At 45.4% G+C, this 24,344-nt stretch overlaps 1 protein-coding gene across 1 annotated transcript in view; it reads left to right on the top strand.

Moving 5' to 3' along the window:
• STAT4 (signal transducer and activator of transcription 4) overlaps positions 1-24,344 on the top strand; it is a 76,169-nt gene that overhangs the window by 32,609 nt on the left and 19,216 nt on the right. Inside the window, exons 4-13 of the mRNA XM_059702584.1 lie at positions 7,606-7,704; positions 8,777-8,869; positions 9,754-9,832; positions 11,610-11,695; positions 13,759-13,910; positions 15,771-15,929; positions 16,873-16,965; positions 22,615-22,674; positions 22,972-22,989; positions 23,076-23,169. Coding sequence (XP_059558567.1) covers positions 7,606-7,704; positions 8,777-8,869; positions 9,754-9,832; positions 11,610-11,695; positions 13,759-13,910; positions 15,771-15,929; positions 16,873-16,965; positions 22,615-22,674; positions 22,972-22,989; positions 23,076-23,169 — 933 coding nt within the window. The remainder of the gene's footprint in view (positions 1-7,605; positions 7,705-8,776; positions 8,870-9,753; positions 9,833-11,609; positions 11,696-13,758; positions 13,911-15,770; positions 15,930-16,872; positions 16,966-22,614; positions 22,675-22,971; positions 22,990-23,075; positions 23,170-24,344) is intronic.

Here is a 24,344-nt window from a genome sequence, read left to right as displayed (position 1 = left end):
AAGATCCATGTAGTATTAGTAATATACATGGGGCAGGAATCATTTTTCTCCACCGAGAATGGGTACCTCACTTCTCTTTCATCACGAAAATCTTTGTGGAGTCCTATCCGGTTTGGCTCAGTGGATAGAGCGTCGGCCTGCAGACCAAAGAGTCCCGGGTTCGATTCTGGACAAGTACCTTGGTTGCAGGCTTCTCCCCAGCACGGGCCCTGGTACAGGAGGCAACTAATCAGTGTGTTTCTCTCACATCGATGTTTCTCTCTGTCTTTCTTTCCCTCTCTCTTTCACTCTCCCTGAAAATCAATGGGAAAATAGCCTTAGGTGAGGCTTAACAAAAGAAGAAAGAAAAGGAAAAAAACCCTCTGTGGTAGTGAGAGAACTTAATGCGCACTGAACCAGAGAGGTAGGCCTCTCTGTTCATTTGAATGTGTTCATTCCTGGCAAAAGGAGTAGCACAAGGATATGTCAGAATTGTGACTTTCGCCGAGACCGGTGTGGCTCAGTGGATAGAGCGTCGGCCTGCGGACTGAAGGGTCCCAGGTTCGATTCCGGTCAAGGGCATGTACCTGGGTTGCGGGCACATCCCCAGTGGGGAGTGTGCAGGAGGCAGCTGATCGATGTTTCTCTCTCATCGATGTTTCTAACTCTCTGTCTCTCTCCCTTCCTCTCTGTAAAAAATCAATAAAATATATTTAAAAAAAAAAAGAATTGTGACTTTCGTAAGACAACTTTTAGAAGTAGGCTGGACTTTTTAGAGCGGCCTTAGGTGTACAGAAAAAATTGAGTGGAAAGTCCAGAGAGTTCCCGTGGCCTCCCTTGGCCTCTCCCTCCCCCGCCAGAGAGTTGCCCTGTGGTTAATATCTTGCATTAGGCGGGACATTCGTTACTTCTCGCGCTAGAATCCTTGTCCCAGGGGAGCCTTTGGAGGAGCCCACGCTCAGCTGTGGGCACATGTTTCTCCAGAATCCACACCCCTTGGTTGCTGTCCTTCAAGGCTCTCCTGAAACGTCCCCACTTGCCTGTCCTGGGCCCCATCTCTCTCCTCTGGCAGGGCGAGGCCCCTGCAGCCAGAGACCAGCACCTGGTAGCCCTTTCACAGTGGCCAGGAGCCCAATTAAATGTGCTGTCCAGTCTCCCTCATGTGTTTGCATTTTTAAAAATATATTTTTATTGATGTCAGAGAGGAAGGGAGAGGGAGAGAGAGAGATAGAAACATCAATGAGGGGAGAGAATCATTCATTGGCTACCTCCAGCACGCCCCCTACTGGGGATCGAGCCCACAACCCAGCATGTGCCCTTGACTGGAATTGAACCCGGGCCCTTCAGTCCGCAGGCCGACGCTCTATCCCCTGAGCCAAGCCAGCCAGGGCATGTGTCTGCATTTTAAAGGGGACCCTTGGGGAGAGAACGCAAAGGGGTGACTGTCTAGTTGTGAAAACTCAGATTCTGTGCCCCTGAACAGAGGAGGGTCTTTTAAGCAAGTCTGCCCTGTCCTTCACCTCGGCCTGGGAGTCCTAGGGTCATTGGGGGCAGAGAGGAAGCAAATGAACTAGTCACTCTTTAGTGACAAGTCAAATTTAGAAGTTAGATGAAAGGGGAATTTAAATTAGAAGAACTCAAGGGAAAGCCAAGGAATTTAGCATACAGTAGCAGGAAGATTAAAACAGCGTGCTCATTGCCCTAACCGGTTTGGTTCAGTGGATAGAGCGTCGGCCTGTGGACTGAAAGGTCCCAGGTTCGATTCCGGTCAAGGGCATGTACCTTGGTTGCGTGCACATCCCCAGTAGGGGGTGTGCAAGAGGCAGCTGATCGATGTTTCTTTCTCATTGATGTTTCTAACTCTCTATCCCTCTCCCTTCCTCTCTGTGGCAAATCAATAAAATATATTAAAACACACACACACACACACAAAACAGCGTGTTCATTGATGCCAAGATACCTCCCCCCGACACACACACATTTTAACACCTCTGAATCAAATTGCATCTTATAACCAATAGCATTTCTGATCTGCTGTTACCCGATGGCAATCACAGTGTCATTGTCGTTGCCTGTGATGTGAAACTGAGTCATAGCCATTCATGTTGTCACCTCGGTTGGATTATGTGCACTGTTGCTGCAACACGTGTTGAGTTTAGTTGCTGTTTAACGTGTCATCAGTAGAACACTGTGACTCAGGGCGGGAGCAAACAGTGATCATGTGTGCGGAACGGAATGGGAACAAACCAGCAGGGTATAGATCTGATATTCAGCGAATTATTTGTCACTGGATGGATAACCCTAAATGCCATATTTTCTTGGAAAGCAACAAAAAAGTGCTTTGCAGGATGGAAGAAGCAAGAAAGATGCCCACCAGTAGAAGAAGGGGTATTATCTTTCATTACTGAGGTTCGTGCAGAAGGATTGCCTATCATGCACAAAGTGGCAAGAGAAATTGCCAAATTTCTCACAATAGATGAACGAAATCTCAAAACAATAGGAGGCCTGGAGGGAACAAGTCATATCTTGTACAGGATTATCGTTAAGATGTGCAGTATCCGTTTATCAGAAACTCCCTGCTGACTTTGAACAGACTACACTTAACTTGCAGCATGATGCCCTTAAAAAAATTAGAATATTGCCCAGCCTGCGTGGCTCGGTGGTTGCGCATCAGCCTACAAACCAGGAGGTCATGGTCCGATCCCCAGGCAGGGCATATGCCCGGGGTGCAGGCTTGATCCCCAGGGTTGGGTGAGCAGGAGGCAGCTGATCAATGATTCTCTCTCCTCATTGATGTTTCACTCTCTCCCTCTCCCTTCCTCTCTGAAATCAGTAAAAGCATATTTTTTTAAAAAAGAAAAGTTTAATTCTAAATATGTGAAGTTTCATGTATATTTACCCTATTATATGCACAATGTGATTTTAAATATCTATATGTTGAAATAAAAGTATTATTTCAATACGGATAAAATAAAACTCTAAGTGATAAAAATAATGTCGTAGCTGATCTTTTTGCTTCAGGCGAAAGGCATAAGAGACCCAGGTTATAGCAGTGAAAGGCTTGGCTCAGCAGTAACGTGTAAAGGTCCGAATGTTTTGACAGAACCACAAGAGAAAGATCACAAAGTACCTTTCCGCACGCCTCTTTCAATAACTGACTAAATTAATCAAGCAAAAAATCAGCAAAGATGTAGAAATTTGAACAACAGAATTAACAGACTTGGGTTAATGGCCCTATGTAAGACACTTGAGCCGACAACTGCAGAATTCCCATTCTCCACAAGCTCACAGGGAACATCTATTCACAATAGGGCCAGATGCTGGGCTACAAAAACCTATACTAATGAAAGCGTAATATCCTAATTAGACCAGACATCTTCCAGACGTCCTTCCGGACAAAGCCATGGTGGCAGGGGCTGAGACAGAGGCGGTTAGGGACATCAGGCTGGCAGGCAGAGGCAGTTAGGGGCGATCATGTAAGCAGGCAGGCAAGCAGTTAGGAGCCAGTGGTCAGGCCTAAACCAGCAGTCGGATATCCCCTGAGGGGTCCCAGATTGGAGAGGGTGCAGGCCTGGCTAAGGGGTACACCCCTCTCCCCCGTGTATGAATTTCATGCACTGGGACTCTAGTAATTAAAATAATTCAGAACATTAATTATGATTAGAATTTTTAAATATATAGAAAAATCAGTTTCAGAAAAGGAATAAATAGAAAATCCCTATGTTTGGAAATGAACCAACATATTTCTAAATAAGTCTTTAGGATGAAGGTGAAATCCTGATGGAAACTAGACCGTTAAAAAGGAAGAAGCCTAGCCGGTGTGGCTCAGTGGACAGAGCATCGGCCTGCAGACTGAAGGGTCCCGGGTTCGGTTCCGGTCAAGGGCATGTACCTTGGTTGCGGGCACATCCCCAGTAGGGGGTGTGCAGGAGGCAGCTGATCAATGATGTTTCTCTCTCGTCGATGTTTCTAACTCTCTATCCCTCTCACTTCCTCTCTGTAAAAAAATCAATAAAATATATTTTTTAAAAAAGGAAGAAAAACTCTATCAGTATTTATGCAATCTTATACTTACTATGATTTGTATATGCAAATCATACCCAAAGGAATCTACAGATAACTGTTTAGAATAAGAGATATTACAGAGCCAAAACTGGTTTGGCTCGGTGGATAGAGCGTCGGCCTGCGGACTGAAAGGTCCCAGGTTCGATTCCGGTCAAGGGCATGTACCTGGGTTGCGGGCACATACCCAGTAGGAGATGTGCAGGAGGCAGCTGATCGATGTTTCTCTCTCATCAATGTTTCTAACTCTCTATCTCTCTCCCTTCCTCTCTGTAAAAAATCAATAAAATATATTTTTAAAAAAAGAGAGATATTACAGATACATTATTAGGATCAATAAGAGTTTAGCAAAGTTTTCAAAATCAAAGAATTTGTATGCATATATGCAGAACCCATGGACACAACAGTGTGAAGGCCTGGGTGTGGGGAGGGGGCAGGGGATGGGGTGGAGGGGGTCAATGGGGAAGGAAAGGGGATGTCTGTAATACTTTCAACAATAAAGGTACATTTTTAAAAAACAATTAGGAAAGAAAGATACCATTTACTTCATTATCAAAGCTACCAACTACATAGAAAGAAACCCGTCAAAAATGTTTTAAGATCACTGTGGAAAATTATAGTGCTTCATAGAGACATTAAAGAAAACCTAACTAAATGAATTCGAACACAATTATAAGGATGCCAAGTCTCCCAGATGCATCTGAAGATTTATTGCCGTTCAGATTCTCAGTGTGACTGTGTGTTTGTGTAGCTTGACAAGCCGTTTCTAAAATCTGTATGGAAATGCAAACCAAACCTATTCTACTCGCCATCAAATCTACCCTAAAGCTCTAGTAATTAAGACAGTTTGCTGGTAGACAGAGCCATAAGATGAAACGGGTGTGAGCAGCAAACCCATCCGTATATAGACATTGCTATGTGACAGAGCTGGCCCGGCAGAGCAGTGGTGAAAGCACAGAATGTTCAATAAATATCATTGGCACTGAGTATCCATATAGAAAAAGGTGAAAGGGACCTCTCATTATTGACCGGCTCCATGGGAATTAAAATCAAAGGCAAAAGTATAAAGACTTAGTCCTGGCCGGTGTTGCTCAGTTGGTTGAATGTCATCCCACGCACGCACTGAAGGGTCACCCATTCGATTCCCGGTCAGAGCACATAACCAGGTTGCGGGATCCCTGGTCGGGGTGTGCATGCGGGAGGCAACTGATGGATGTTTCACTCTCACATCAATGTTTCTCTCCCTATCTTTCTTTCTCTCTCTCTCTCTCTCTCTCTCTCTCTCTCTCTCTCTCTCTTCTCTCTCTCTCTCATAAATAAAAAAAATACTTTAAAAAATAGTATAAAGACTTTAAAAGATAAAATGGGGAGAAAATCCTCCATGACTACAAGTTAGGGAAATATACCTTCAATCATATAAAGCACTAACCATAAAGGGAAGAATTTGACATCATTCAAATTAAAAACTTCTGTTTCTTGACCCTGTGAGATAGTGACAGGACAAGCCACAGGGCAGAAGGCCTGTACACAGAAACACAGACACACAGAAAGGCAGCGTCTCTCCCTCCCGCCTTCCACCCGCCACACATGGAGGGTTTGTTGGGTTTTTTTGTTTGTTTTTTTAATATATTTTATTTTTTACAGAGAGGAAGGGAGAGGGATAGAGAGTTAGAAACATCGATGAGAGAGAAACATCGATCAGCTGCCTCCTGCACACCCCCTACTGGGTATGTGCCCGCAACCCAGGTACATGCCCTTGACCGGAATCGAACCTGGGACCTTTCAGTCCGCAGGCCGACGCTCTATCCACTGAGCCATACCGGCTACGGCTGTTTTTTATTTTTGTTGTATTGTTGCTCTTTTTTTCTTTTTTTGTGAGATGCATACATGTGGTAACTACTGAAAGGTGACATCTTTGATACTTACAAAAATAGAAAGTGCTCATTTGGTTTTGACTCTACAGTGATCAATTTTCCATAAGATGTTTTTGTCTTATACGTTACGTGAGGGACTAAGTTAGGAGAAATGCAAAAGGGAAGTGAAAAAATAGCCTGGTGATTCTTTGCTCTTAGAAAAGGAGGGAAGTGAGTACTTTACCCTGACAAGACCTGGGGAGAAGCTGATTCTGAAAGGGAAGGTAAAAGAAGTTTAAGCAGGAAAGAAAAATGAAAACGTGTGCACCGTGGTGCTGAGAAATGTTGGAAGATAGCATCACCAAGAGGAACTCCTGTAGCAGTGAGAAAAGCAAGGCCAAATGGTGATTCTTGGGAGGTAGATGGAAACACTAAGTGGGAACATGAACAACAGGAACACATTAACAACATTCTAACCAGAAGGAATCTGAAGTTGTCAGCATGCAGAAATCAGAAGTTTGGTGCCCCTGTGTATAAGTAGAATTGCTTTAATTTATATACCTTATGAGTTTCTGTCAATTCGTTTCCTCCTTTTGTGGGGAGCGGGCCTAACCTGGCAGTTGGACATCCCCCGAGGGGTCCTTAGCTGCTGCACTCGCCAGCCCGAAGCCGGCTCGCTGCTCCTTAGCGCTGCCTCAGAGGTGGGAGAGGCTCCCACCACCATCCCTGCACTCGCCAGCCCTCAGCCTGGCTTCTGGCTGAGTGCACTGACCACCAGGGGGCAGCTCCTGTATTGAGTGTCTGCCCCCTGGTGGTCAGTGTGCATCATAGCGACCAGTTGTTCTGCTGTTCAGTAGATTTGCATATTAGGGTTTTATTATATAGGGTACTTTTACAAATAGAAGTGCTAATTGACATTCATCATCGAACAAAATCATGGCCATAAAAATGTTTACAACCAATAACCTCATTTCTTTCCTAGAAAGACCCCTTGGTCTACATCTGTATAACCTACTTTTGATTAATTGCTAATTTCCCACTTTGTAGGTTGTTATTTTATTTTGTTCTGTTACTGATCTTTTGGCCATTTCATGGGTAATTAGCACCTCCTTCAGAGCGGGGGGCAGAGTAAATGCATTTGTCTACATTTATTGTGCCTTCCGTTAATCCTGCCTTGGAAAGAGGCTAATCATAATGAAGTGTAATGCATTGACTGAAGTGATGGTGTTGATCAAATTAGACTTGTAAACCAAGAAAACACAGACGCCAGCAGGGGCCTGGCAGGTAAGGCGAGTGGTGGACGCTAAGGCAACTGTGGTAATACATGCTCCCCTGGAGGGTTAGAGTGTTTAACTTACATAACACACCCAACTAGTCCATAGGAACAGCACCAAACAGGGACCGGAAGAAAGGCGTTAAGCAGACCATGAAGCACATAGTTAACTAGTGAGCAGCTGTGGTTCATAATGACTAACTCTTCACCTAAAACCTGCCCTAAGCCTAAAGTAACATGATTTTTGAAGACAGAACAATATGCCTCAAAGAAGTCTACATTCACAATATGAGTTTCTGTGGTTTTATAATAGTTGGAACAAATCCCAAATGATTTCCATATTTATTGGGATATCATTTTTTTAATTTGCAAACAGCAATGTTTCTTTATGATGCACATATTTAAGCTTTTATGTTGCTTCTGCTCCCTTTTTTCCAGGGAAAATTTCATGGAAATCCAATGCATGTCGCTGTTGTTATTTCAAATTGCTTAAGGGAAGAGAGAAGAATATTGGCTGCTGCCAACATGCCCGTTCAGGTAAGATTTTCTGAACTTGTGACCTTGTTATCTCCTTGGGCTCAATTTTTCTGAACCAAAAGTCTTTTCTCGCCAACGAGCTTCTTCTCTGTGTTAGTGGCGCCACCATCCTTCAGGCCACTTGTCATCAAGACCTAGGGTCCTTTTGAGTGAGATCCTTTTCTCTGCTTCTTTACTGAGATGATTACCAAGTTTTTCCAGCATTTGTTTGTAGAATCTTATCTATACATTATTTTCTTTCTCTACGGGTCATGCTCTGGCCCATGGTGTTACAACATTGGTTCAAGAATATAGTTAACTACCGCCCTAGCTGGTGTGGTTCAGTGGGTAGAGCGTCGGCCCTCGGACTGAAGGGTCCCAGGTTAGATTCTGGTCAAAGGCATGTACCTCGGTTGCAGACTCAATCTTTGGCCCTGGTTGGGCATGTGCGGGAGGCAAACACATTTAATATCAGGTTATTAGAGTGGTCAGCGCTTGGAGAAGTTGGTGAGCCTTTCTATTTAACAAAGCTGACATTTTGACATATTCTTTTGTAAACTCCCTTTGTTCCAGTATAAAAATAATTCTCGTGCTGTCAGATTCATCTGAAGTTAAGTCTAATTCTAAATTTAAGTCTAACTTATGTAGTTTCACTATACTATTTTTTAAATTACATGTATTAGTTTTAGAGAATTTCAAAAGTAATACAGATCTATTATAGCAAATTAAGAAAAAATTTTAACTATAAAATAATCCATAACTTTACTATTCATGGATAACACACAACATTGCGGGGGGAATGTTCTTCCAATACATGTACTTGAGTATACATGTCTGTACATATGTCCATATATTTCTAAATATACATACATATATAAGCAATAGAGATCATAAACATATGGTGTTTCATAATCTCTATTTTTAACACTATGACACTACTTATATGTCATTGAATATTTTTCTACAGCATGATTTTTAACGGTTATAGAGTATTTCATATCATATCGATCCAAACCTCAGTTTGAAGTATATTCCACATACCACATTCATCATAAACCAACACCATTGAAATGTCAAGACATTCTTTTCCCAGGGACCTCTGGAGAAATCCTTGCAAAGCTCTTCCGTTTCGGAAAGACAGAGGAACGTGGAGCACAAAGTGGCCGCCATTAAGAACAGCGTGCAGGTGAGTGAGCTGTGGGTGCCCAGCGAGGCTGGCTCCAGGCCCCACTCTGCTCCTGGCTCCCGGGGTCCAGAGTGCGTGCGCACAGAAACACGGCGGCTTGTCAGTGAGATCAGTGTCTCTCACACCCTGTGTCCTATTAGAAAAGATGGCTTTGGGGAAAGAAAGCTTTTTACCGTCAGTTACTGGAGACTGGGTCTGCCCGCCACTCTCCATCCCGGGGAGCCATGTGGCCTCAGGCAAGTAAGTCAGCTCACAGCACAGACCTCTGCGTCCCCCTCTGTATGGGGGTCCCTGCCGTAGGGCTGCTGTGAGGCTGCGGAGCTCGCACATGAAGAGCCCAGGTCCTGACGCTCAATACCTGCTGTGTCTGAGTAGAAAAACAGCAGCAGGTTTAGCGAAGAGAAAAGTAAAAATCTCAGGGAGAGAAACAGGAGACACGGAGGAAGCATTTTTTCTAAGACATAGAGAGGGGAAAATGTATACTGAATTGTCATAAACTGCAGCAGGTTGTAAAGGAGACTCCCAGCAACACGATCCTTGGTACATGGAACAGAATTATATGGAACTAACGGGGGAAGGGTGCATATTCTCGGGTGGAAAAGGAGATTAGTGGCATCATTTGACACTCACTGAGAAACAAGAGGACAAGTTCCCAATTGGGTGGAGACGATGGATGAGCAAATTCAGCCTGGTTCTCCCAGTGACACTCAGCTTTCCTGGGAATGGGCTCTGTGTACATGTAGGTTCTATACGGTTAGTCTACGATATTACCGGAAACCAGAAGAACAAAACAGTGTATTTTGAAATACGGGTGATGTTTCATTGACATGCTGAATTCTAACAACTGAGGGAACATGTGTTTGTTGTTTTCTTTTTGTAAAAAGATAACAGAACAAGACACCAAATATTTAGAAGACCTGCAAGATGAATTTGACTACAGGTATAAAACGATTCAGATGATGGGTGAGTTTCTGTTTCATCTGTAATTCTACACAGGAATGACACAACCATGGGTTTTATCAGATTATCAAAGGGGTCCACAATCCTAAAGCAATTTAAGGGCTGAGAACTTCATTAAGCCGTACAGTTCATTGAAAGCAGCCTCATCCTAAATTTCATATGTGAACTATCAATTCCGAGAATCTATATATATAAAAGCCTAAGCGACCGTTACAACCGGTCGACCAAATGACTGGCCAACTGGTTGCTATGATGCACACTGACTACCAAGGAGCAGACACTCAACACAGGAGCTGCGCCCTGGTAGTCAGTACACTCCCACAGTCAATCTCCCATGGCCAGCCAACCTCCTGTGGTCCCTCCCCCTGGTGAGATGGCCCCGATCAGCCCTGATCGCTGGGTCAGACCGAGAGACCCCACCAGGCACAAATTTGTGCACCAGGCCTCTAGTTAGAATATAACAGAATACATTAAATGGTAAACTTACTTTGAACTTAATATATTGCAATTAGAGGTAATTTAATATCTTTCAGTGCTCCATGAGAATTATGAAGAATGAAAATAATCATCTTACAATTTAAATCAAGTATTTACTTCGTTGGTTCTAAGTGCAATGAAATGAAAGACACATGGAAAATAAGTTCTGTCCTTGGCTGTGAAGATGGGGAAATGTTAGCTAATGAAGCTTTGAGTTGATAAAATGCTACATAACCAAGATTTCGCTACACAGATAGCAGTTAGTGAATTTGTAAATTAAAGCAACCAAGGCCAGGCCGGAGTGGCTCAGTGGTTGAGTGTCAGCCTATGAACCAGGAGGTCACAGTTCGATTCCCAGTCAGGGCACATGCCCGGGTTGCATCCTCAGTCCCTAGTGTGGGGCGTGCAGGAGGCAGCCAATCAATAATTCTCTCTCATCATTGATGTTTCTATCTCTCTCTCTCCCTCTCCCTTTCTCTCTGAAATCAATAAAAATATATTATAAAATAAATAAAGCAACCAGGGATGCCTTTTGGGGTATCTGCTGTTTTATAGGGCATTTGACACACTGTTGTCCTGGTGCCTCTTTTTCGAATACATGAGTCAGATCAGCGTTCCCGTGTTCACTTTTCATAGATGTGAGTGGTTGGTAGAAACCATCGCATGCTCTATACCAATAAAATTTGATGTTCAAATTAAATGATACAATTTTCCTTGCACATCGTCCATTTAGGAGGATAAATCCTTTTGGTTTTTCTTCTGTCCGAGATGTTTTGAAAATCTTCAACTCTTTCCCACTTCTAGTTTTACTGTGAGGCTAGCCTGTTTTGCAAAGAAAAAGGGAAAGTGAAGGATTTAGTCTTTGTTATTTGTTCATGAGATCAAGGAGACAAAGCACTAACTCCACCAGGCAGTTTCTCGTAACTCCTGGGTACGAGGCGGGGCATCAGAAAGAGTCAAATACGATTTGATCGCGGGCACAAGGACCCCCTTCCTTTTCTGCGTCTGCCAGCCAACCCGGATTATCATCAACGTAGAGGTGGCTGATACGGAACCCATGAGACAGGTGTTTGTATCTTCTCTCCCCCGCCCCCAAAAGGAACATGATGGAAGCGTGGTCTTCTCCCAAGGGCTGCAACACAGAGCTCCTCTCTTCGTGCCGGGATGGGACCCTTCCTGGCACAAGGGACAGACTTACTTCCACGCCCCCCTCCCTGACGGCCCCGCTTGGGCTCCTGCATCTGAGGGGGGCAGAGACCTCAGTCTCGGGGAGACTCTCAGCCTGCCCTCTTTGCCTCCGCAGATCAGGGCGACAAGAACAATGCCCTGATGAGCCAGGAGGTGCTGACTCTGCAAGAAATGCTCAACAGCCTGGACTTCAAGAGGAAGGTCAGTGGCGAGCTGTAGCTTGGCCTTTGGGCTGTTTTCATCTTTTTCCTGCGTCTAATCCCACTGACCAGAATTTATGCTGAAGGAGCCAATGGCGACGTTTCTCGGAAAAGGGCCATACTGTCCGCTGTGCTTCCTCGTTTACAAAGCGGGCCTGCGAGTTTGACACGCTTGCTCTAGGGCAGCGATGGTGAACCTTTTGAGCTCGGTGTGTCAGCATTTTGAAAAACCCTAACTTAACTCTGGTGCCGTGTGACATAGAGAAATTTTTTTATCTTTGCAACCATAGTAAAACAAAGACTTCTATTTTTGATATTTATTTTATATATTTAAATGCCATTTCACAAAGAAAAATCAACCAAAAAAATGAGTTCGCGTGTCACCTCTGACACGCGTGTCATAGGTTCGCCATCCCTGGGCTAGAGTCTGTTTCTCTTGCTTACGTGGCACATTGACTGTAGCTACCAGCAAGGCCAGGGTGAACATGTCACCTGCTTTCTATTCGCCACTATTTCAGACGGGACTCTCTTAGCTGCTGTGCATCATATGCTGCAATGGGTCCCGCTACATATGCGTAACTAAAATACGTAAACTATTCCTCGAAGACACCAACATTTTACTGGAAAGTTAAGTGTTCCAGTTTCCAGGCTGAAAAATGACCTCGCGCTGGATTTCAAGATAGTTTTACTGAAGGCTGAATTTTTCAGTCTAACCTCCTCCCAGCGAGAGGAGGGACTTCTTTCTGGCTCAGTGAGCTCTTTTAAAAGAGGCAGGAGCATCTCTGCTTTAATTCTCAATAAACCCTATTTTATTAAATAGGGTAAATCAGTATTTTATTTCTGAATGTTCCTCTCCATTTTTTTATGCAGGAATTTGTGTTAGCACAAGTAAATATAAAACTTATTTTACCCTAAATTATACACTTAAACAGTTACATATCAGATTTTAAACATGCAGATGGTTAACCCAAGATAAACTTAATGTTTTATGCATAATAAAGGCATACTACATACCTTCAGGAATAAGATTTTAAGGAGAGAGAGAACCTCGGAAATAATTGCATAGATCAGAAGACCAAGTTCCAGCAGAGTTCAGTGGTTTATCCAGATTCACAAAACCAGGGTAGGAATGCCTAGGCCTTTAACAGTTATACTTCTCCACTATACCTTCCAAAACCCAGTTAAGTACTAACAACAACTAACACGGAAAGGCTCACATTTTCATCAGTACATTTTAAAATAAATGCGTAAACATGCGTACAAGAATATTAATTCAATGTATAAATCTTTTTAAAAGCAGATATATGGCTTTATTCAATACTAGAGGCCCGGTGCACGAAACTTGTGCACGGGTGCAGTCCCGAGGCCTGGCCGGCAATTGAAGCACACGCATTTGGTGTGGAAGGGCAGGTCCCAGCTGACCTCTGGGCCCTGGGCAGCACCTGGCCCCCTGGGCCCCTGTGCATCCTCCTCCACCTGAGTCATCGGGCCCCTGCACAGCTCCCTCAGTGCCTGGGAGCCGAGCGGCAACCTGCCCCCCACCACCACCGCTGGTTGCCATCTGCAGGGCAATTGGCAGGGCAATTGGGCCCAGCTTGCATCTGCCGTGGCCTGGTGCTGCCCGCTCACCTGCTCCACTGTCCTGCCACGTTCCTGCTCTGGTCGGGACCCATTGGGGCCAGCAGCACCTCCACTGCTGCCTGCTGCCAGCGCCCAGTCGCCAATGCCCGCCATGTTCTGTGCTGCCCCCGGTGGTCAGTGCACGTCATAGCGAGTGGTCGAACTCCTGGTCAGGGGACAATTTGCATATTAGGCTTTTATTATACAGTATTGTCAGAGGACTCACACATTCTATGATAGTCTCAGCGTATTTATTAAGAGAATGTTCCCTGGGACTGGGCTTTTCTCTTCACGACGTTATTTGACTGTAAGACCTTCCTGGCTGGCAGAGGCAGTGGGATGGCGAACAGAAGGTGGTATAGGTGAGACACATCGTTCTATAGGTGGAGTTAGAGTGACTTAGTTGTGTCTCATGAGCATCTCAGCAGTGCTCTCTGTTTCCAGGAAGCGCTGGGCAAGCTGACCCAAATAGTCGGCGAGTCGGACCTGCTGATGAGCAGCATGCTGGCGGAGGAGCTGCAGGACTGGAAGCGGCGGCAGCAGGTCGCCTGCATCGGGGGTCCCCTCCACAGCGGGCTGGACCAGCTTCAGAACTGGTGAGACACTTGACTTCCGTTTCTAGAGAAAACCACAGGATGTACCCAAGTTCAGCGTCGCTCAGCCGGAGAAAGCCGCCTGGGTCAGAGTGCCAGCTCCCCAGGGGTGGATGGTGGACTAGCAGGGGCTGCTCCTCAGTTCAAAACCAACAGACGTCATGATGAACATGTTCTTCACTTTTATTCCTTTGTGGAGAAAAAGAAAGCATCGTAGAAATTTATAAAATGCATAAGAATTGCTTAATTTTCTTATATACTTAATCTTACAAGCCCTAGCCAGTTTTGTTCAGTGAATAGCGCATCCTCCTGCAGACAAAGGGTCCTGGGTTTGATTCCGGTCAAAGGCATGTACCTCAGATGCAGGCTCCTCCCCGGCCAGGCCCTGGTTGGGACGCATGCAGCAGGCAATCAATCGATGTTTGTCTCACATTGGTATTTCTGTCTTTTCCCCTCTCTCTAAAAATCAATGGAAAAATATCCTCGGGTGAGGATAAACAGACAAACAAACAAAAAAGACTCAGGGATTTTTGAAGCCAGCAATCCATATGCTTTCTTTAAGGACATCAGAAGCATAGCTTCAGGAGCTTGAAAAGATACCTCTGTTTTGAAGGTGGACCTTAAGGCGTCCACGCTCAGCCTGAATCTGTGTTTCCCAGAACAATGTATTTCTGTATTTTCATGGACAGTCTCCCAGGACCAGGACAGCATCTGCGCTCGTAATCAGAGGTAGCGCTTTGTGTTAGCAGAAAAAGTGGGTTTCCCCCTTCACCGGGGCAAGAATCAAGCCAGCTGAAGGAAAGGAACCTTAGAAAATGTAATTAAAAAGAAGGAAAATGGTCAACAGAATCTAACACTGTCTTCAGAGGGTACAGCTCAATACAGCGCGACCCGTGGGGACCGGGACACTGGCACGGGAAGCGCTGCCCCGCCAGGCACATCCCCAGAAGCAAGGAGCTGGGCTCCTCGGAGATGCACACGTTTCCCGGGGGAGAGACAGCGGTTCTCTGACCTCCCTGTGCTCTGTTGTTGGGAAAACAAGGTGAACAGCAAAGGCAGCAGTGAAATGGGGCTCCTTCCACTCCAGTGGGCGGTCAGCCGTGCTCCCTGCAATGCCGCGTGGGGCCTGGACGTTATGTGGGAAGAGCTGCGGTCAGGGCTACGCAGACGGGTCAGGGCTAAGGGGACGGGGCAGGGCTAAGGGATGGGTCAGGGCTACGCAGACGGATATGCCCAGTCTGTCGAAGGCAGCCTCCTGGGTAGATAGCGGAGGCCCCTTCCCTCTCCATCATCCCAGTCTCCCTCTTAGGCCCCGGCCCACGCTCCCCTCTGCACATCTGAGCTGGGGTCAGGGCGGAGTGAGGAGAACACGCAGGCACCTTTCTCCAGGGATCTCCATCGATAAGTCCCAGGCTAATCCTAGGACTTACAGCAAACATACATGCTTGTTTTATACTGTGTTTCTTCTTTAGGATTCTACACACAACATGCTTCACATCATGTATTTTTAAAGCTCTCAGTATGCTCTTCCATTGCTCCTTGGTGAGTGTCAAATTCTTAACATACATGTTCCACAGACCGGTCTGTGTTAAACAGAGGGTCATTACAAGGCATTTCTTGTCCGTAACTGAAGGTACACATTAGAAAATGTTGAAAATATTTAACATTGTCTCATGCATCTTAGAGGAAAACACGGATTAAGGAAAAAAAACATGTGAGCAACTGTCACTGACCTCTCAGGGGCGTATGTGATTGATTTAGTTCAACATGTGACTGTTTGCTACGTACAGTGAATAGTTAAAATAGTAGAAAGATAGTAGATGACGTGGGGACACGGCCTGTGCTTATCCTTTGCTTCCGTAGCTTCACGCTGTTGGCAGAAAGTCTGTTCCAACTCAAAAGGCAGCTGGAGAAGCTGGAGGAGCAGTCTTCCAAGGTGACGTACGAAGGGGACCCCATCCCCCTGCAGAGGCCACACCTGCTCGAGAGAGTCACCTTCTTGATCTGCAGCATTTTTAAGAAGTGAGTGTTCTCGTCGAATGCCTCCGCAGCTCCAGGCCTTGGAGTGGTAGGGACACCCTCTGGGGGGTTGGCATTGAGGTGAAGGGGTGGTAGGGAACTAAACAGTGAGCCTTGGGGTGAGCTGAGTAAAGCCCCAGAGAGTTCCGGAAACATTTCTGTTCTTCACTGCTCATCAGTACTCCCCCCACCCCCCAACCGAGTCCGTTTTCCATGAACCAAGCACGTCACCCACCTGAAGTTCATTTGTCAACATTTAGAAAAAGAGGATTTCAAGGATTTCTCAAGTGCATGTCTAAGAAATGAGGGCTGGAGAACATGTGTTTGTTTATAAGCTCATCCAAAAGAAAAAGAAAAAACTAGTATGTACCAGAAAGCCTACTGTCTACTTCAAACATGGCATGAAATTAACTTTCTATGTTATGTTTAGTAGGATAAAAATAGATGGTGGCTTTTCCTCTTCACTCAGTTTTAACCATTAAAAATGAATTACTGGCCCTGACCTGTTTGGCTCAGTGGATAGAGCATCGGCCTTTGGACTGAAGGGTCCCAGGTTCAATTCCGGTCAAGGGCATGTACCATGGTTGCAGGCACATCCCCAGTGGGGGGCATGCAGAAGGCAGCTGATCGATGTTTCTCTCTCATCGATGTTTCTATCTCTCTATACCTCTCCCTTCCTCTCTGTAAAAAATCGATAAAATATATTTAAAAAAAAAAAAGAATGAATTACTGTTGTCACGCAGGGATGGGCTGCAGGCCATTTTCCCTCTCCTGGTAGTTATTTGTGAGGCGTCTTTGGAGAGAGTTGAGCTGCGCTGGGGGTTGAGTGTCTTCTGTGTGTGGGAAACGTGGACCTTAGGGGAGGACAGCACCTGTTCCTCTGTGGTTTGCAGCCTGTCGAGATGTTCAGTGTTTTCAGGTGACACTTGACTTGCTTTGAATCTAGCTCGTTTGTGGTCGAGCGGCAGCCGTGCATGCCCACCCACCCGCAGAGGCCGATGGTGCTGAAGACGCTCATCCAGTTCACGGTGAAGCTCAGGTAGGCACGGTGCGTCCCACCATCTCACGTGGGCGTGGGCCACAGCCACTGTGTGGCCAGGGCCGGGGCCTCCCCCTGGGCCTGCCTCCACCTGCTCTTCCATGAGCGCCTCCTGCTTGCCCGGCGCTCAGCTGTGGTCAGCGCCCGCAGGGATGTGGAGGTGAGGGCCCTGCTGGTAGAAAGGGTGACGATGAGGGGCGTGAGCGTGGCAGCCTGAAATCGCAGCGTCGAGCACCACGGACCGAGTGGCTGGAAAGCTTGCCGGGAGCGAGGACCAGAGACGGAGAAGGCCCTGTGGTCACCGGGGAAGGCCCTGAGGGAAGAGAGAGGAGAGGAGAGCAGGCTCGCAGGGAGGAAGCCGGGAAATACGACCTCTGAGGTCTGTTTCCTAAGCCTGTGAGCGTGACGAGAGCGAATGAAGAGGATAGGTGGGGTCAGAGTAGGGAAAGCTTCAAATGCCCATTCCAGGAAAGACGTGGCACGGTCTCCCCGGTGTTACCCAGTGACCAGCCTAGTAGCTTTTCTGAGAAAACACTCAACACCACGTTTCTCAGTGTATCCTTACTTATGGATGTGACTTCTGTGTTATTGTTGCTGTAGCGATGTATTTCATCCTTTCCAGTAGCAGGAGCAACCAAAATGTAGCGTTGTCCCTAATGGCACTTAATGAGTTTGACTTTAAGCTTTCAAAGATTCTGCATCATGCTTCAGTCTCCAGGGCTCCACAGTTTAAAATCACTGGTCACCATTCACCTCCAGAAAGCTGAAATCCTAGGCTAATCCAAGAGGTACAGCTGCCCAGGTGAACTAGGATGCCATAGTAGGGTCCCTGATCACATGTCTCTACTGGAACTCCATTCTTATTTTATTCTTTCAGTTCTATCCTATATAAAAAAAGCCCAGCGACTGAATGGCGGAACAACCAGAATGCCCAGCCGACCAGTCGCTATGAGGCTCACTGTCCACCAGGGGGCAGATGCTCAATGCAGAAGCTGCTCCCTGGTGGTCAGTGCGCTCCCACAATGGGAGCACCGCTTAGCTGACAGGGTCCATAGCCTCTCAGCTGAGCCAGATGAGCACTCCCACAGCGGGTGGATCCCCGCAGGCCACACCCCTCACCAGTGCATGAATCCCATGCACCAGGCCTCTAGTTGAGATACAATTAGTGTAAGTACTGTATACGTTTAAGGCATGCAGCATAACGACTTGACATTCAGGAATTGCAAAATGATCATCAGAGTAAGTTTAGTTCACATTCATCACCTCTGCATTTTTACAGGGAAGACGTTCTGTCTTCAATTTGCATTTCAAAAACCCTCCTCGAAATTCTTGATCATTTCCTTGTGTGAATCTTGCACTAAGACTTAAGAACTAAAGCCAAGGCTAAGTTCCTTGTAAAAATGTTATAATTTTCAAAAATAGTTTCTTCTTCATCCTCTCATCCGCCTGTAACCCAGAAGACAGTAACACTGAACGGAGGTAAAATTAGAGGGGTAGTGAGCATCCTACTTTCCCTTGAGGCGCCCCATGGATGGTATGTGAAGTCTAAGATACTCTTTGGAACAAAACGGGGGGTGAGTCGGGACTGCTTACGCGGAGTTCTGAGTGGAACAGGTCCCTGCATGGCACCACCTGGCACGCCGTCTGAACTGGCTGCATGAGACAAAGACCTTGAGTCCCTGGTGTGAGTGTTCTGCCCTTCTCTTCTCCCTGACCGCTGGGTCCCCCTTTGTCTTCTCTGGACCTTGTTCCCCCTGTCTGAATAGATGAACCTTTGCTTAGTGTTCAAGTTTGTCCCTTAAACCCCTCTCCACCGCAGCACTGCGTCCTTCTATTCCAAAGGGAGAGGTAACAGGGGACTCCCTTCCTGCAGAGGGACAGAGAGGAAGACAGAGAGGAAAACCGTCTTTTTTTTTTTTTAATATTTTTTATTGATTAAGATATTACATATGTGTACCCTCTACCCCCCCCCCCCCGCTCACCCCCCTGTTGTCCGTGTCCATTGGTTAGGCCTATATGCTTGCATATAAGTCCTTTGGTTGATCTTTCCCCCTTGCCCCCACCCTCCCCTACCTTCCCTCCAAGGCCCGACAGTCCAATCAATGCCTCTCCGTCTCTGGATCAGTCCTTGTTCATCAGTTTATGTTGTTCATTATATTCCACAAATGAGTGAGATCCTGTGGTATTTATCCGCTCTCCAGTTCCATCCATGCTGTGGCAAATGGTAAGAGTTCCTTTTTCTTCTTCCTCTTCTTAAAGAATACCTTTCAGCATTTCATATAATGCTGGTTTGGTGGTGATGAACTCCTTTAGCTTTTTCTTATCCGTGAAGCTCTTTATCTGACCTTCCATTCTGAATGATAGCTTTGCTGGATAAAGTAATCTTGGTTGCAGGTTCTTGCTATTCATCTCTTTGAATATTTCTTGCCACTCTCTTCTGGCCTGCATGGTTTCTGTTGAGAAATCAGCTGACAGTCGAATGGGTACTCCCTTGTAGGTAACTGACTGTCTTTCTCTTGCTGCTTTTAAGATTCTCTCTTTATCTTTTGCTCTTGGCATTTTAATTATGATGTGTCTTGGTGTGGTCCTCTTTGGATTCCTTTTGTTTGGGGTTCTCTGCGCTTCCTGGACTTGTAAGTCCATTTCTTTCACCAGGTAGGGGAAGTTTTCTGTCATTATTTCTTCAAAAAGGTTTTCAATATCTTGCCCTCTCTCTCCTTCTGGTACCCCTATAATTCTGATGTTGGTACGCTTGAAGTTGTCCCAGAGGTTCCTTACACTATCTTCATATTTTTTGAATCTCTTTTCTTTTTTCTTTTTCAGTTGGGTATTTTTTGTTTCTTTGTATTTCAAATCTTTGACTTGATTCTTGGGATCCTCTTGTCTGCTGTTGGATCTCTGTAAATTATTCTTTATTTCAGTCAGTGTATGCTTAATTTCTAGTTGGTCCTTTTTCATGTCCTCCATGGTCTCACTATACTCCTTGAGGGATTCATTAAATTTATCGGCGGTTTCCATAAAATTCTTGAAAAACCTTATAAACGTGACCTTGAACTCTATATCCAGTTGTTTGCTTTCCTCCGTTTCTGCCATTTGTGACCTTTTTCTTTGTCTCCGCATTTTGGCTGCTTCCCTGTGTTGATAGAGTGGCCCTGCGCACCAGGTGTCCTGTAGGGCCCAGTGGCTCAGCCTCCCCAGTTACCTGGGGTAGACACTCTTGGTGCACTCTTGGTGCCTTGGTTGTTGTAGGATCACTGGGAGGAATTGATCTCCAGGCCAATTGGCTGTGGGAATCAGCTGTGTCTGAAGTGGGAGAATGGTCCCCCTCTGACCACTGGGTAGAGTGGCTCCTGGATCTAAGGAGGTGCTAATTCAGCCCCTGCCTGAGGCCACACAGCAGGAGCCATGAAGAGGCTCAGCTGTGAAGCAATGCAAGCCGCTGCGGGGCCTTGGGCCTTCTCTTGGAAGTTCCGGGTCTGCCTGGCTGGGCTGTAGTTAGGTACATTCACATGCAAAAGCCTCTGCCGCAGCCTGGGTGGGGCGGGGTCTCAGGGAGTCAAAGGGCGGTGAAAGCAGCTATGGTGATTCTCCGCGCCCGGAGTCGCGTGTCTCAGTGTCCCTGTAACGGCTGCAAGCACCTCTAAGGGAAAGCCGCCCTCAAGTTCACCCGCTGCCGCCTGACAGACCAGCCTCTCCCCGTATGAGCCCTGGGTCCCCAGAGACCCGCTGGAACCGGAGTTCAGAGCAGTCGGGAACTTGTGATTCAAAAAGACAGCCGCGTCCTCAGGCGCCACCCCCTTTCCACGCGCGCGAGCCGCCGCCATACCTCTGCACTTCACCTCCGCAGCTCCGCTGGCTCTCAGCGTGCCCCTCTTTTCTTCTAGTTGTAGAAATTACACTCAGCCAGCCTTCCTGTTGTTCTGGACGATGTTTGCTCTGACCCTTGCGGCATTCTTCAATTGTTGTGTGAGGCGACAATTTCCCGGTGTTTATCTATGCCGCCATCTTAGTTTCTCGAGGAAAACCATCTTGCCTTACTTCATACCAACCCTTGCTACCAGCACTACACGCTTGTCATAGCCCAAACCCTGAACTCAGTCCTGTGCCTGGTGCAGAACATTGAAGGAACCTTCACGACATTCTACCCAGCTTTTGTTCGGGCTCTTTAGTATCTGTGATTATATGTCTCTCATGCCCATCAGTTACTCCACCATTCTCTATATTCCATATATGTGAGTGGACTTCTTCCTTTTAAGTATAGCAGTGTCCATACCTCTCCCTTTCCCAGTCTTCACTACCCCAGTACCCCAGTGCCTAGAGCACGTAATGAATATGTATGAGGAGCTCAATACATGCTGAGTGAATGAATGAAGTTTGGGATGAGGGCATAAGTAAATGAATGAGTAAGTGAGTGATTATCTCAGAAACCGAACTGAACCTACAGAGAGAGGGTACAGTTCGGAAGAGATGGGGAAAGCAAAAGAAAAAAGGGCCCCTCAGCAGATTAAGGAATTAAAGAAAGTTATTCTGACCTATAATCACTTGATTTGAAATTATGTCTTTTTAAATTATGGACATTTTTGCTGTTACTTAAATAGAGTATGTTTAAAGATTACAAATGCATTGAAGTGTGAATTTTCCATATTCTACCGGAGGCCTAGTCTTTCTCAATATTTTTACCATAAAACAGTTATCGTCAAAACATTTAATTTTAGTAAGCTTACAAAATGTGTTCTTAAAATCCTATATAATAAAAGGCTAATATGCAAATCTACCGAACAGTGGAATGACCAGTCACTATGATGTGCACTGACCACCAGGGGGCAGATGTGCAATGCAGGAGCTGCCCCCTGGTGGTCAGTGCACTCACCCAGGGGGAGTGTTGCTCAGCCAGAAGCTGGGCTCATGCGGGGAGCGGGCCTAAGCCTCCAGGCAGACATCCCTCAAGGGGTTCTGGACTGCGAGAGGACGCAAGCCAGGCTGAGAGACCCCCCGCCCCACCCCTCCAGTGCACGAATGTCATGCACCAGGCCTCTAGTACAAGAATAAAATGAAGCCATATCAATAGACTTTGATTTTTCTTATGTTTATACATTTAACCAAAATTTTGGCTTGAACCAAAATATATAGCATTTTTCTGACCTAGCCAAGGTTTTATCCAACACACATAAACTATAGCAGTGATGGTGAACCTATGACACACGTGTCAGAGGTGACACACGCACTCATTTTTTTGGTTGATTTTTCTTTGTTAAATGGCATTTAAGTATATAAAATAAATATCAAAAATATAAGTCTTTGTTTTACTATGCTTGCAAATATCAAAAAATTTCTGTATGTGACACAGCACCAGAGTTAAGTTAGGGTTTTTCAAAATGCTGACATGCCGAGCTCAAAATGTTCACCATCACTGAACTACAGCAATATGGAAACAGTCCCTAAATGTCTGTCAGTATATTAAATGGCTGATGTCAGTGTTAGTAACATGGAGAACTAAAGAGGAATTGGACATGTTTAAAACACACTAACATAGGGAGATAATGTAATCTGATTTATATGTATATGCTATAAATATATCTAAATCTCTAAATGTAAAAAAAGGCTTTTAGAACTTGTGATTTTTACCTTTGATTCTTTGTGTCTTTCCAGACTACTAATAAAACTGCCAGAACTAAATTATCAGGTAAAGGTGAAAGCATCGATTGACAAGTAAGTACCTAACTTCATTTTGAAACAGGAAAGTGTAAGACTCTTTAAAAAGAACTGTTCTTATTTTATAGAATAATTTCAAACGTTTACATTTATTTCTCTAACATTACTTATCAATGCACTCCAAATATTGGACTTTGAAGTTCAACCATTTAACAGAACGCCAGTGAAGGCTTATTTGTAAAAGTTTGCTCTAAACGGGGAGGAAGGTTTGCCTACTATCCTCTCAAGTGTTATAAAAAGTTTTCCCAGGTCTATTACGTAGCTTATTTTTAAAAAATCTTCTTGTGTTTACAGGAATGTTTCCACTCTAAGGTAAGCCCTGTACTTTGGAACTCTTTGTTGTTGTCATAAATCTGTTTTCCCGGAGACCATGTAAACGGCTGAGATTTCTTCCCTAGTAATCGCAGGTTTGTGCTGTGTGGAACGCACGTCAAAGCCATGTCCATCGAAGAATCTTCCAACGGGAGCCTCTCGGTAGAGTTCCGCCATTTGGTGAGTGCCTAGTACCTGGACACAGTCAGCTTATACGAGCTTTCTCTTCTTTCTCAAATCAAACACATCTTTACTAACAGGCCTTGGAACCCCGTGCATGTTGTTTCTTCATGTTTCTCATGTGAGATTAAAGGGTGTGTTGAGCTATAACAACATGCCGTCATTGAAGAATTAAAAATGGTGGAAGGAACACCCAAGCTAAACTCAGTTCTGAGTTCTTACCAGGGAAGTAGTACCTAAATACACTGAGTGGCCAGATTATTATGACCACCCCATCAGTACAATGAAGTGAATTAGTTATGCAAATAATAATAATAATAATAAAACCTTGAGAGCATTTGCTTAGGAAGTTTTCAATATTCAGTATTTTTGGAAGTGTCAATGAAATACTGATGGGGTGGTCATAATCATCTGGCCACTCAGTGTATATTTAGTAATTGGTCCCTAGATTTTGGTAATAATGACAAGAGTAATCCATCTTGTAACGGACAGCCATTCCTGGGTTCGTTTTTTTAAATGCCCCCAAGAAATGCCATCACGGAACATCAGGTCTGGCTGCAGGCACGTCCACTTGAGACTGGTGAGCTGGGGGGACAGTGTGCTCCTGGCATGACAGCTGCGGTTCGCCTTGGCATGTCTAGAAAGCCCTGACCAGCCGCGTCCTGTTGCTTCTGGTGCTCACCACTTCCTCTCCACCGAGAGTCTTCTTCTCGCTTCTCTTTCTCGTGCTTTGCATCGTTTTAGATTCCCAAGGACCGTGTGGCTGGTCTCGCCAGAAACGTGTTACTCATCTGGTTTGTTAACATTTAGGAAGTCTCTTCCCTGGACGTTGGGACGTCTCAGAATCAGCCTCAAAAGGCCTAGTTTCTAACATACAAAGTTGACGTTCACAGAACAGTATCTGCCTACACACGTTCATGCTGGCTTTTGTTTTTAGTTTTGTTTTTGTTCGCTCTTCAGTACTGAAGGGGGCATTTCCTTTTAGCTGAATTCCTGCCACGTGAGACTGTTAAATGAAATGCAACGAGGAGTCGCATGTTCTACGTCCTTCTAGCTAGCACTTGTTTTTTTGCATAGGATTAGTTTCGGTCCTCAGGGAATTTTTAATAATGGACAGTGTTTGCTAATGAATTAGTAAAGCGGTAAAAGCCCAAACCTTAGTTTCTACACTGCTC

The sequence above is a fragment of the Myotis daubentonii genome, chromosome 7, assembly GCF_963259705.1.
Source record: "Myotis daubentonii chromosome 7, mMyoDau2.1, whole genome shotgun sequence".
Classification (NCBI taxonomy): domain Eukaryota; kingdom Metazoa; phylum Chordata; class Mammalia; order Chiroptera; family Vespertilionidae; genus Myotis; species Myotis daubentonii.
This window is presented reverse-complemented; position numbering and strand designations above follow the sequence as displayed.